This window comes from Zalophus californianus, chromosome 3 (assembly GCF_009762305.2).
Source record: "Zalophus californianus isolate mZalCal1 chromosome 3, mZalCal1.pri.v2, whole genome shotgun sequence".
Classification (NCBI taxonomy): Eukaryota; Metazoa; Chordata; class Mammalia; order Carnivora; family Otariidae; genus Zalophus; species Zalophus californianus.
Window position 1 is genome coordinate 170265679 of NC_045597.1, and position 15554 is coordinate 170281232.

General features: G+C 34.0%; 1 protein-coding gene across 7 annotated transcripts in view; it reads right to left on the reverse strand.

Annotated features, from left to right (window-relative positions):
- ERBB4 (erb-b2 receptor tyrosine kinase 4) overlaps window positions 1-15554 on the reverse strand; it is a 1100194-nt gene that overhangs the window by 354288 nt on the left and 730352 nt on the right. For all 7 annotated transcript variants that reach the window (XM_027590425.2, XM_027590421.2, XM_027590423.2 and 4 more), the window contains exon 4: window positions 8890-9024. In XM_027590425.2, coding sequence (XP_027446226.1) covers window positions 8890-9024 — 135 coding nt within the window. The remainder of the gene's footprint in view (window positions 1-8889; window positions 9025-15554) is intronic.

Sequence of the window (15554 nt, forward strand, 5' to 3'; positions counted from 1 at the left end):
TTAAGAATTCCTCACTGATATGAGGAATTCTTAAAACAATGCACTTTTATCCTAAGAAGCTAAGGGACAAAAAACCAAACCAAAACAACTACAAACAAGCTAGCAGGTATCCTATGCTTCCATCTTGTGATGAATTTTCTTAAATATAAGTTTATCCTGGGGTGAATTTCAGTCAACTTGGAAATCCTCTTCTTACAAATGTAGCAATAAAAGCCTTCTCCAATATGGATCATTTTCAAGTCCTTACTCTTTCATTAACAGTATTATAAAATAACAGAGTTGCCATTTGCTCTTATATTTTAAATACATTCCTAAATTCTGTTAGTTGCATTTGCTAATATTATGTTTAGAATAACTGCATCTAAATTGATAAGTGATCATTAGTTCTTTTTTGTTTTGTTTTATTAGATTGGATTCATGAAGAATGTATTTTCTAAATCATTTCAACCTATCTTTTGGGTTTATATACATCCATTTATCTTTTCTGTTTTTCACATTTTTCTATTCCCATAATTAAAACTTTTATTTTTAAAAAATCTTTTAAAACAGTGTGCATGACTTGATCCTACATATGCATTTATGTAAAAATGGATTTGTGAATATATAATACATGGAAACTGAAGCTGTACTGAAATGTACTGTGGGTAAACTTTCTTGCTACTTTTTTTTTTACTCTAACTACAAAATGCCAAACTTAGAAGAGTGCATCTATTTTATGTAAAAATTTTAACACTGAATGAGTAACTAAAGTTGATGAACTAAGAACATCAGATTTAATTCTACTTTATTTTGAGATTTAATTATTTTCTAGTTCAAGAAAATTACCCATACAGGACACAACATGCAATATTAGTTAGGGGTGGGTAATTATTAGGATAGGTGAGAGTCCTTAAACGAAAAATATAATTTCATGTTTTACTAATGGTTTTAAGGCAGGCAGAACATCTGCCTTAAACAAATGGTTAGTACTGGAATTATGTTTGTGAATATAATGCTTTTATGAATTTGCCAATTCCCCCACATTACCACTTCTATCATTAGGTGGTGCAGGTATCCTACACTTTCCAGAAGTTCACAATAGGCCACTTCACTTTTATGAAGACCTACATTAGGGCCTGTTCATTATCTGAAAGGAATGGAAGAGGATTTTCACTTTCACACACACACGTGCGCACACACACGCGCACGCACACATGGGCATACACGCGCGTGCACGCACACACGGGTGCACACGCGGGCACACACGCGTGCACACACGTACGCACACGCGTGCACACACGTACGCACGCACACACGCATGCGCGCACACACAGGCGCACACGCACACACACACACACGTGCACGCACACACGGGCCATTACTGTATTAACATTGGTCTTTTGTAAAAGCAAAGGACAGAATATAAACTTTTGGAAAGCCGGGACACTCCCCTTTAGGCCATTTTGGTTTGAAAGGTTTCATAGGATCTTTCTACTTTTTGGATAGTGTGGGAAACCCATATTTGGTTTTAGAAAGCAACCGAGAATGAGTAGGGCATGTGGTGTAAGCTGAAGAAAGGACTGCAGGATCCGGAGCATCTGAGGTTTGTTCCTTTCAGTGCCTCAGTGAGCTCAAGCTACAAAATACTATCTTCTGCTTACTTAAACACATGTGAAACAGAAACGAAATACAATGTTAGCTAATTAATATATAATAAAAATATAACTCACATATTATAAAATTATTTCTGTCCACATATGGTCAATGCCTAAGGAAAAACAAATCATAATTGGAAGTCATTTTATTCCTTTACCAAAAGAAATCACTCAGATTTTGACACATATGAACTTATTTATTCCTCATAATAGCCCTATGAAGTTGGTAACATTAGCTCCTGGCCAAAAGTCTGTGTGTGATCTTTCAAGCTTGACCACAGGTAACTAAAAAGGCTTTACCCTGGCAGGTGTCACAACAGAAAGCTGCCCTACCCATATCAGACTTGGTGTGCAGCCAATGCATTGTGGTCTCTGAGTCCAGGGAAAACTCCGGGCTCCCTAATAATCCATGCTTTTAAGCATAGCTCTATTACTAGATCAGTTTCCTCCATTCATCAAATGCCTTTGACAGAGGGCCTCCTCAGAGGCCTTTGCTGGAAAGAACATGGGTGGGAGGGAACACTTAAGACACTTTTTCTCTACTCCACCTCAGTACTCAGAACTTTTCCACTCTTAGTCCTTTTTCCTCTCCCTCCAACCTGCCCTTTGGTTCCTAGATCTGTAAAATTTCAGAGGCCTTTCTCTGGGACTCCCTCAGCAGTAAGACAATTCCCCATGTCTGAGCTGACCAATCTGATCCACCTGACTCTCTCCTGGAGCTGTTCTGTGGGGAAAATGGACAGTGCTCGGGAGAGTTGGTGCTTTCTCCAGATCAGCCTCTTGCTTACACTATTGAAATAGGTGATTAAAAGCTTGACTGGCACCTTTTCACTGGTTCTTTGTTTTAAAACCCTGAAACCTAACAGCTCAGCCCAGCTCTGCTCTTGACACTCTCCTTTTATAGATGCAGAAATGGAGGTACTGAGAGCTTAAGTGACTTGCCCAAGGTCAAATAGCTAGTAAGAGGAAGTGTGAGGTTTCAAACAAGCCAGTTTGGTGCCATTCTCTTAACTACACAATCTTCTTCTTGGCAAATATTATTGTCTATTTTTCTATATTTATGTTCTTATGTATTTGCATTTGCTTAATTTTTCAAAGGCAACTAATTTCCATCATTTTGACATTCTTGCGGTGATGGGAGATATTAGAAGTACTCCAAGTAAGTGAAACATCATTTACCATATGATTTTTTCACTCTGAATAGTAGTTTATTGAATAAGTGCTACTGATAAACCTATCCAAGAATATTAGAATGTTAGATAATTCTTGCTAGAGATTTGTATGATAAAAAGGACACTCATCTCTCTCTTATCTTGCTGAAGTTTATATTGAGATACCTCAAGTATTTTGGAAAATACAATTTGGTTATAATTATTCCTAAATCATATATTTTTAAAGGAGTGGTATCATTTTAAAATTTCTTTTCTAGACATGTCAAACATTTTCTTCATTATTCCAATTATAGTCCAAAGGTTACATCAATAAAAAGCCAGGTTGCTCTTGAAAAGATGTTGCTTTTTTGCATTACGAATTAGTATTGTACAAAAAGCCAAGACTGTGTTAAGAAATACTATGCAAAATATCATTTAAGAATCAAATATTCTTAAATTCTTTGTCAAAATTGTATGATTTGTAGATTTACAAGTAGTACACTTGTAGTACAAATTAATCTCTTTACACTAAAGGAAAGGCTGACATATATATTTTATAAGTATAATAAAATATAAAGAGAAGATAAATAGTATACCTTGTAATTATATAGTTGTAAATTAAATTAGGTACACAGATGTAGGTTGTCATTTTTTACCTGAAAAAGACTTAAAATGAATAAGATGCCTATCTATGGATTACAACTTTTACATATAAAGGATGGATAGAAGAAAGTATTACTTAGATTCATCCTATTTTCTTATTTATGAACTGATCTATTTCATATATTTGTCTATTTTTTCAGTATAGAACTTTTATCCATCATGTGCTAAAATAGGACAAAATGATGACCTGGCCTTGTCTCCAAGGATTTTTTTTTTGAAAGATTTTATTTATTTATTCATGAGAGACAGAGGAGGAGGGGGAGAGAGAGAGAGAGAGAGAGAGAGAGAGAGAGAAGCAGAGGGAGAAGCAGGCTCCCAAGGAGCAGGGAGCCCGATGCGGGACTCGATCCCAGGACCCCGGGATCATGACCTGAGCCGAAGGCAGATGCTTAACCATCTGAGCCACCCAGGCGCCCTCCAAGGATTTTCATTTTTAAAGTAAGATGCCAGGTTTCAGCACTGCTCTTTATGGGGTTACAGGAGAAAAGTTACCTAATATAGCCTATAGAAGAGAACACTTCTTAGAAGAGATGACAATTGATGAGTGTCTTAAAGTCTGAACAAAATTTAGTCTGGCAAACAGAAAAGGAAAAGCAGTACAGACAAATAAATTATAAGAACTCATTCCATTGAGGTGAGAAATAAGCAGGAATCTGCTAAAAACTCCAAGCCTTTGGTTTTGTTAAGAAATGACCCCACATTAGTCAGTGGCAGTGACAGGGTTTTTAGACAGGGTCATAGTTAGATATCCACTAAACAGAGTTCTTGGTGGCACTTTGTCAGGTGGATTTGTCAGGACCAGAGGTAAGGAGAGTAGTTAAACATGGGGGCTCTTAACCAGGAGGCCTGGAACCCCTTAAAGGGCTTATGGATATAATGTAGGAGGTCCTTGAACTTGAATGAGGAATCATTACATTATTATTCACATTAATCTCTTATTAAATATAGGATTTTCATCAATTATGAAGATAAGTGCACCAGCTACCCTGTGATGCATAGAAACTACAGATGTATTCATACTGCATTCCAGTTCTTACAGGTATCATAAAACTTTTTCTTCCTTCCTTCCTTCCTCCCTTCCCTCCCTCCCTCCCTTCCTTCTTTCCTTCCTTTTCTTTCTTTTTCTTTCTTTCTCTTTCTTTCTTTCTTTTCTTTTCTTTCTTTCTTTCTTTCTTTCTTTCTTTCTTTCTTTCTTTCTTTTTCTTTCTTCTTTCTTTCTTTCTTTCTTTCTTTTTCTTCTTTCTTTCTTTCTTTCTTTCTTCTTTCTTTCTTTCTTTCTTTCTTTCTTTTCTTTCTTTCTTTCTTTCTTTCTTTCTTCTTTCTTTTCTTTCTTTCTTTCTTTCTTTCTTCTTCTTCTTCATTCTTCTTGCAGTAAAAACATACAACATAAAATCTACTGTCATAATCTTTTTTAAAAAAGATTTATTTACCTATTTATTTGAGAGAGAGAGAGAGAGAGTGGGGAGAGGGGCAGAGGAAGAAAATCTTCAAGCAGATTCAACTTGGGGCTCAATCCCAGGACCCATCAGATCATGAATTGAGCCAAAAACCAAGAGTGGGATGCTTAACTGACTGAGCCACTCAGGTGCCCCTGTCATAACTATTTTTAAGCGTACAGTTTAGGGGCGCCTGGGTGGCTCAGTTGTTAAGCCTCTGCCTTCGGCTCAGGTCATGATCCGAGGGTCCTGGGATTGAGCCCCGCATCAGGCTCTCTGCTCCGCGGGAAGCCTGCTTCTCCCTCTCCCACTCCCTCGGCTTGTGTTCCCTCTCTCGCTGTCTCTCTCTGTCAAATAAATAAATAAAATCTTTAAAAAAAAAGCATATAGCTTAGTAGTGTTAAGTATGTTTATATTGTTGTGGAATAGATCTACAAAGCTTTTTCATCTTGCAAAACTGAAACTCTTATACTCATTATACAGAAATTCCTCATTTCCTAATTCTCTCAGGCTCTGGTAACCACCACTCTTCTTTTGGTTTCTATGAATTTGACTACTCTAGATACCTCATAAAAATAGAACTACCATATTATCCACCAACTCCACTTCATGGTATATGTCCAAAAGAATTGAAAGCAGAGTCTCAAAGCATTATTTGCACACCTATATTTATGGTAGCATTATTTATAATAGCCAAGAAGGGGAAGCATCCCAAATGTTCACTGATGAAGGAATGCATGAACAAAATGTGGTATATATACAATGGTACATTATTCAGCCTTAAAAAAAGGAAGGAAATTATGATATGTTACAACATGGTTGACATTTGCTAAGTAAAGTAAGCCAGTCACAAAAACTGTATGTCTACTTATAATTTTTGAGGAACCACCATACTATTTTCCATAGCTATTTTACAACAGTAAAATCTCACAACAGTGCACAGAGGTTTCAAATACTTCACATCTTCACCAACATTTGTCATTTTCTATTATTCTGATAATAGTCATTCTAACGGGTGTAAGGTCATGTCTCATGGCTTGGATTTGGATTTCATCTTTTCATATGGTTGTTGCCCATTTGTATATCATCTTTCAAGAAATGCCATTTGAAGTCCATGTCCATTTCTGAATTAGGTTGTTTGTCGTTACTTAGTTGCAAAAGTACTTTATATAGTTGGGATATTAACCCCTTATGAGATATATAATTTTGTAAATTTTTCTCCCATTCTCTAAGTTGCCTTTTCACTTTCTTGATCATGTCCTTTGATGCACAGAAGTTTTTAAGTTTGATGTAGCCCCATTTTTCTATTTTTTGCCTTTGCTGTCTTTGCTTTTGGTGGCAGCTCCAAGAATTATTGCCAAATCCAATGTCATGAAGCTTTTCCTCCATGTTTTCTTCTGGGAATTTTATAGATTATGGTTTTATGTTTAGGTCTTTAATTCATTTTGAATTAATTTCTTACATATAGGGTAAGGTAAAAGTCTAAGTTCAATCTTGTACAGGTGAAAATGTAATTTTCCCAACACCATTTATTAAAGTGACTGTCCTTTTTAAAATAATATTTAGGTCTATCACTGCTACAGAACTACATTGCCTGTTAATCCTACTATCAGAATTTTTTTTTTAATTTAACCTCCTAATGAAGCATATTACTATATCACATTATTTTTAAGAATGTTGATAAATGTATTTCAGTATAATTTATTTTTCTTGTAATCCTTTAAAATTTATTTTATGAACTGATTGATTTTTATGCATTTATGATATAAAATATTTATTTTGTGCCTATTTATTAATTTTACACTATTATAAGAAGGAAGCTATTGGTTTCACCAGACTGCACAGGGTTTGTGGCCTCAAAAACTATTAAGAATTCAGATTATTTCAGTAACTCAGACAATGGATGAAGCCTTGAACTACGGCTATGGCAGTAAGAAATATGTAAAATCAAGAAAAGGCAAATTCAGTATGATTTAATGATTAAATAAATGCCACAAACTAAGGAGAAGGTGAAGTCTACAATGCCCACCAGATTTTTAACTTGGGTGACTGATTGGGTGACTGTAGTTCTGGGAGTCATCAGTGTAGAAGCTGCATTTAAAACCAAGAGAGAAGGGGTGCCTAAGTGGCTCAGTTGGTTAAGGGTTTGATTCTTGATCTCAGCTCAGGTATGATCTCAGGGTCATGAGTTCGAGCCCCGCATCGGGCTTCATGCTGGGCATGGAACCTATTTAAAACTGAGAATACCTGTCATCATCCATGGGGGGAAGGTAGAGGAAAAAATTCAATCAGGGTGAAACCAATATTCAAAGACCAGCCAATTCATTATTTTCAGCTATGGTGTCATGCAGTATATTTAATGTGTCAGCAAATAGAACTAGTATGTAAACAATAAAACTTCAGTAAGCAATTGGTGGTTAATTTGTAAAGGACCAATTGTTATGACTCTACTCTGCATTTATAATTTTTGCACCTGCAATTATTTGCATGCAAATAATTGCAGCTACAGTTGCCTAATTATAGGCACAACCATCCAAAATTGCCCACAAATAATAGGACAAAGAGATGCCATCTGTGAAAGTGCAGCAACTGCCTCAGACCTTTCCTGTTCCACATCCTGTAAGGCTTCCCTTTGGCTTCTGTCTTGGGCTTCATTCTTGCCTGATCTCATTCATGCATTATAGGCTGGTCATTCTAATAAACTAAGTCAGTAGGTCTTTCCTCTTATGCAACCATTATAATTACCCCCCACCAAATATAAAATGTACCATAGTATGGGCAGACTGAAAATGGAAGCCATTTCTGAAGTACATCATTTGTCTTGTTAGTGTGAACAGATTCGATTTTTTATTCATGTGTAATTTTACAAGGTAGGCAACTTGAATGCTGTAAAGACGAAATCTCATACAAATTTCTGCTCAAAGGTGACAAGAAAATTGTGTTACTCTACTTTAAAAAATTTAGCCATTTATTAAAAACACAGCTGTCAGTTTGAAACAAATATATTCATATTTCCCCATTATATTATTAGGACCATCATGAAATTTAATATTGTCCCTTGGAGTTTGATTTCCTAAAAAAATGTCATAACACAATCAGTACTATTGCAAATAATTACTGAACTATGTGAAGATAGTTATAATTTCAGGAGGGAAATATATAGTAGTGGACGAGAAATATAAAACCCAGGTCAACACTTGATAAGGATTCTGTTCTCATACAAATGTCAGTAGTAATAAATGTGGGAACCACATAGCCTGCTTTATGAAAATGAAATAGGTTCTGGGCAGAATAATTTGCTAAGATTTTAATGATATAGTTCAAATATTACTTGCTTATAATTTAATCATATTAAATACTCTGAATCTGATAAATCCTCTGTGATAGAAACAATACACTTAAAGAACGAGAAATTGGGTAGTTATTAGACTAATGACTAAAACCAGAACATAACATATATCTCTTCTATGAAATCTGTAATTCTCCATTCTATTTATAGTGTTTGGGATTGTCATAAAGTATCACCATGAAGGTTTCAGGGGCAAATGGAGGCTTAGGGATTTTAAAATGTTCATCAGTTTTTTTTTATTTAAAATATTATAGTGAACAGGAAGGTTTATTTTTGTCCTACCACATTTTTCCTCAGTGGTACATAGGTCACAAAGAATTGAAGCAGTAGTCAGACACCAGCCTTAAGTTTATGGACAATGCGGCACATGTTTAAACATTTAGACATTGGAAAGTTAGACATTAGAAATATAGTAAGATATTTAGATTTATCAAAAGAAGTCATGTTAAGAAAATGAGAATTTATAAAAGGGAAGTTATCATTCCAAAAGGAGAGTTAATTAGACGCAAAAGATTGTTCTGTTATATATAACTGAACATTTCAATGGATGCAATCAAAATTCAAAATATTGTTAATAGCATAATAAACTTAAGCTGTTTGTTTTCACAAGAAGCAAAAGAACATTTTGAGACATTAAAAAAGATAATGTTACTCACATCCTGAGCTACCATTTGTTGATACCAGAGTCAAGTTGGAAGGCCATGGATTCCGAACAATATCTTGCCAGTGAATTGTGTCTGTGTAACAAAGAAATTTGTTCTGATCTACATACACTCCACCATTAAGGATTTCTGTATTAAAACAAACAAACAGAGATTTCTTGTCAAACTTTTTGTTGATGAAAAGGTAGTCAATAAAAATGATTTATTCTTAAACTTATTTTATTTTATTGTTATGTTAATCACCATACATTACATCATTAGTTTTTGATGTAGTGTTCCATGATTCATTGTTTGTGCATAACACCCAGTGCTCCATGCAGAACGTGCCCTCTTTAATACCCATCACCAGGCTAACTCATCCCCACACCCTCCCCTCTAGAACCCTCAGTTTGTTTCTCAGAGTCCATAGTCTCTCATGGTTATAGTCTTAAACTATTTTAATGTTAAATCAGAGTTACATTGTTAATAGCCAAGACATCTTTTAAAATATCACTTACTGAGTCATATAAATTGACTGCAGAAATTGGGAAAGATTAAAAAATATAAAGAAATACAACCACTCATAATATAAATACCCAGAGAGACACTCTTCACATTTTGGTATAGATGTTTTCAGTCTCTTTCCTTTTTGCTTTCTTCTGAAATTGGGATAACACTGAATATAATATTTCATAACCTGCTAGTTTTAATATTAAGTGGTGAGTATTTAATGATAATTAAATGTTATTCTGCATTCTTTCTAATGAAACTACAATATGCTAGAGTATAAATTAAACAATATTTATTTAACCAGTTCCCTCTTATTGGTCATTTAACTTGTTTATCTCTCTTAAAAAAATTATTAGTCCATGTGACATCAACTGGAGTCAGTAGGAAGCAATTAAAACAAAATGAAAGCTAAAATTAATGTTTCAATTATGAAGAAATGTTCTTTGATCTTTGATCCTCTCAAATGGAATCAATAGAATTGCCAATTATTCTTTAAGAACAACACAAAGACATAATAAAACCCTATGGTTTATTGGAACAATGGCAGGACCATGGGATAAAATGAACTAAAGCTAATTTTTACTTGATTCTCTATTTCACACTGGCCTTGATCAGCTAACTTGTTCCCCCTGAACAATAGCTGATAGTATATGTAATTCTCTTGCAGATTGTTTTAAGTTATCCAGGAAAAAAAAAAAAGATATTCCCTCTGAAAGTACTATTTTTTTTTTTGGAAAATACTATTCTTACTACTTGAAGAAATTAGTTAGAAATACACATAGCATCTTCCTGCTCAATATCTACCACATCACATCTTCCCCTTCTATCCAATATAAAAACAACTTAAGAGAAATTATATTTCAGTCCATAATACACTGTTACAAGTAACAAAAACAGTTAACAATAATTTCTATAGATAGAGGATGATTTTTCTCACATAAGAAACCTATAGGAGGTAGTGGTGTCCACAGGACCCACATCTGATTTGTGTGTTGGTTTTATTTGTTACAGGCACAAGAAGGTTGATGTATCTAAAAGTGTCTGTCTGAATTCAAGGCAAGATGAAAACAGAAGAGCAAGCAAGAGACATCCTCCTACTGAGGCTTTGACTTTCTATTTGGGAAGAGATGTTCTCCCCAAGGATTATGTAGGCATTTTATTGGCCAGAATGGTGTCCCATGAGCATTCCTACTACAAGAGAGGCTGGGTGGACTTACTGCTGCTTGAACAAAACTTAAACAAGCAGGACTGTTAGTGAGAAAGAAGAGGAACATGAATAATGGGAAGGCAACTACTCTATTTCCCATGGTGGCCTTGAGAAAATAATCTCTTGTGCAGTATCCCTAGCTAAACTTTTAAGAGTCACCTTAAACCAAGGAGGGAGACAAAAGAATGAAAGGAACATGTGACACCATAAGAGGAGTATTTGTGGAAATAAGATAGGTGGGCACATCTCAATTGCCTTATTGTGTTGTATGTATAAAATGCACCAGATAAATTTTGACATCGCAGGGCTTTCTACATTTAAAATCACTCCTGTTCTCATCATCAATCCGTTCATTGACTATTGGTTCCATTTTTTCAGGTGAGGAAAAAAAAAAGAAACAAAAATAAATTAGATCATCTTTCTACTTCTAAAACCCAGTTCATTATTTTTCATGACCTAACCATCCAATCTTCATCAAAGCAGAGGGAGATATAAGATGTAAGAAAGACTGTGAGAAAGGATATCTACATTAATGCTTGGCATTAAAGTTTCTATCTATGAAATGTGACGATCTCATACTAATAGCTTTCTCAGGAGACATTAGGTGATGCTCTTCTGCTCTAGAAATAATTCTTCATTAGGTGGCAAGAAAGGAGATTTTGACTGCTATCCAGGAAATGAAGGTTATTTTTCAGTCTACATTTGGAAAAGTTCTACGTTAAAAAATGTGAGGAGAAAACATAATAGCTCAACTATTGTAGAAAGAGTGTATTTTTCAGGATTCACATTATAATTCAAATAGTTCATATTGAAGGAACACAGTATCCATCTCTAACTTCCTATCTAAAAATATTTAAATGGAATCAGATTATATTATACTGAATAATAATCTCATCAAATCCCTTCAACAATATTAATCTGCTACCAATGTTGACATTTGTTTCTCAGAAATATTCTGTTCAAAAGCTTGGTTTATACTTGGAAAAGGATTTAGAAAAGAGGCAGTAATAATTCAAGTATAATCTTACATGTTAAAATTTCAAATTAAGACTACAATCATGATCAGTTTGGATAACACCCTAAATTCAAAACCCAGCATCTGCTAGCAATTCTGGTCAGGAAGATTTGTAAACTTCTAGTATTTAATGACGGATTTATAAGGCACATTTAGTCTATTCATGTATGAGTCTATTTTCCCTGAAAATAGTCTTTTCCTTTATTTTTGGCTTAGATTGTATTCTGTTGGTGAATTTGAAACACTATAATCAGAAAATGTGCATTTTATTGACATTTATAGGAGAGTTTTAACATATACTTTATCTTACATTTTCTTTTGATCAATTTGGTTACCTCAGTACAGGTAAGGAAATGTTAATATTGTATTTATTCATTGGTATAGTTTACATTGATTTCATAACTTTATACTTTTTTTTTTTTTTTTTTTTTTTTTTTTGAGAGAGAGTGCACATGGGGTAAGCGGGTGGGACGGAAGGCGGAGAGAGAGGGAGAGAAAATCCTAAATGGGCTTCATGCCCAGCACAGAGCTACATGCGGCTCAATCTCAGGATCCTGAGATCATGACCTAAGCAGAAACCAGGAGTCAGATGCTTGGCCTGAGCCACCCAGGTGCTCCTATACAAAATTTTAAACTTCAATTTAATATGCTTTTTTGGTGAAATATTCAGTTAGATTTATTTCTGAACTAAGAAAATTCTAGGGAAATATTTTGACCTGTAAGAAAGTTGTTAGAAACACAGATTATTTACTGGACAAAAGGGCTTCCTAATGTTTTTGACTATTATGGCTTGGCTGCCTTTTTAGATTAGAAAGAAAGACAAGGATTAGAAAAAGAGAAATGTTTGGTAAGATATTTATCCAAGAAGATATCAGGAAAATGTCTGGTCATACTTTAGATCTATCTTTACCAACAAACAAGAACAGCAGAGTTGTCATAAATTCTATTAAAGACTTATTGGATCTGTGTTATGCCAAGAGAGCTTCCCTTCCATTAGAATGAAATTAAGTGATTAATAATTAAATTTTTAAAACCATGACAAAAAAGAGGATTTCTAATTCTAAGTAATGTAGAAAACAAGCACAAATGTAACTGACATTCACATAAAGATGCACAAAGCCTGGAAAAGTGAAATGACTTAAAGAATAAGTAAATGACCTCAGGGTCATCCCATCTATTGTATTTCACTTCCACTGTAGGAAATATATCAGAGAAAACATATCAGAGAAACACATATAGAATCTTGGTCATTGTAATAATTGGTAGAAAAAAACTGCTATGAATTTTTTATATCATATAAAAATACTCCCAGTAAGTTCACAAAACAGAACTCTTTTTAATAAATGTCACAATTAAGTATGGTAAGATATATGAAATATGATATTCTATGCAAAAAATATTTAATTTTTTAAAAATTCTGCCAAACAAACAGGTTTGTGTATCAAACATTTCTTACTAGATTAATGCATGCAAGTCAAGTAAAAAATATGAATCTTTTTGTGTAGAGTAAGTAAATTATAATCCACACTACTCTCCCATACATTGAATTTAACACATATAGCACACACAATTTATAACAGAAATGCTAGACTAAACTCTATGAAGGCAAGGAATATTTTTCAATTCTGTATCTATATCAAATCTGAATCAATAGCTAATCAACACATATTTGTTAAATCAAACTTAAAACACAAAAGTAACATGGAATTTGCCACCAACATTGATCAATTAACTTCTGTTGTAACTTTTAATTTTAAATTCTGACCAAATCAAAGTAAAAATCAAAGTTATTTTTTTCCTTAAACTCTCTATAGTTTATCTGAACTGATTCTATATTTCATTATGTCAGAGGTCATTTCTGTTTTGGTCAAAACTCTATCCCCAGTGTCTAGCATTATTTAAGGCAGAAGCCAGATACACAATAAACATTTGCTCTATGAAATCAAATATAATAGTCTGATTACAGAAAAAGATATTTGAGTAGACCAATAAATATCTATCTTGAGTATAGGAAAAAATTTTAAAAATATGTAATTTTGAAGTAGAGTTTTTATAAGCTAAAAGATAAATAGCTTTTATTATATAAAATGCTTACAATTGATAATGTACAAAATTACTGCAAGCAGTATGCTGGATATTTATAAGTCACATTTAGACATTTTCTTCTGTATCCCTAAACCTATTTTGTGCATCAAATTCAGTTATTATTTATCAAGTAAATAATGATGATTTTGAGCTATCCTGGACACATCAAATTTCCTCAAACCTGTACAAATTACCTAGTATATGTAAGAGCATGTTTTTTATATTGAATTGTAAATCTACCTCATATTGTTCCTTAAATTATTTTCTAGAAAGGTGTAAAGTGCCAATATGACATTTTAAAGAGGATATAAAGTATTTGTGTCTTAGTCTTCCAATCCGCAAAGATTGTCCATTTGACCATTTCTTCCCTTGATTTCCCATTTGCTTGAGTCTAATGAAGAAGGAAATGTTTGTGTTATTTAAATAAGTTATTTTGCACTCTTCATTTCTTTTCAAATGCTAGTTATTATAGTGAATTTGGGGATGAGTGACCATTAAAAGAATTGTTGACATTTTGCAAATATATTCTCTCAAAAAAAATGTGATAAAATACTGAATCATGGCTCCCCCCCACCGCCGCCTGGTATGAAATAGCCTAATTGTGATGTAGCATCCCTGCTGAAAATACAGATTAATATGACCTCCTTACACAGTTTAAGAAGTTGACAAAATTGCTTTGACCCCATGCATAATTTGTAACTATTTCATAAATAAGATTGAATGTTTTTTTTTTTTTTACAAAATAAAGATAATTTTAAATGCAGTTAGCCATATTCCACTATAGTCTACATGACTGGTATCAACAGTAAACATTTTACTTCTACTCACAAAGCTACCAAAGATAATATAAGAAAATCAAATAAGCAAGAATGAAATACTTAATATCAATCCCTGATTGTATATCTAAATGCCTTGTTTTGCTTGGGCACATCTACAGGTAAACCTTAGAGTTAAAATAATAATAAAAATAAATAAAGATTAGAGATATTGCACTTGTCTAATTACTGTGGAAATGTCTGACTAATCCATATATCAGACTTATATTGCCTAAACAAGCCAAAGGTCACAGTCAAGAAGTCAGAATCCAAAGTGGCAAAACCCATTTTCAAGATGAAGCTATAGGACGCAGTCACTGGATTTTCTCAGACATAAAGCAATGTATCTTTCTTACTGTCATCACCTTAAGCAACACAAGTCTGTTGGCAGATAATGATACAAAAGTAATATAGCTCACATCATCCACCTGTGATACTTAATACATCATCTCTGGAAGGGACTTGGTCCAGAGATTCCTATATCTTTCCCAAACCCAGACCTTTCAGCTGGGAGCACAGTGAATTGCTGCTACCCCACTGGGTCAGCCCTCAAGGTTCATTATTAATAAGCTGAGACTCTAAAGGCTAATGAGAACCGGGTGCTTGAGGAGACAATGGCTCATTCATCATCAATCAAGCTTTGAAGTTTTTATACAGATGATTTAAGGAGAGTTGAAGTGTGCAAAATTGAAATGTCACATTTGTATTGGGAGTGGGGAGAAGGTGATAATGTAAATGAGTGATGTAACCCTCTGTATTTCAGCTCAATGATCAGAGTCAAAAGCTCATGGATGTGGATACTGAATGAATGCTGGGAAGCAACAGTGGACAGTTTTCTGATCCAAGCAGGCAATTTCAAGAAGAAATGATTAGATTCACTGGCTGAAAATCAGCTTAAAATAGAAAATAATGTTAGCTTTCATTATGTTTCAGCTTGCGTCCGAACTCTGAGAAGTCTACTATGACCATCTAGCTTTTAGAGGTTAACTGCTGCTAACTCATACAACACTGATTATCTGAACCACCCCCAACAGAGCAAATACTATCC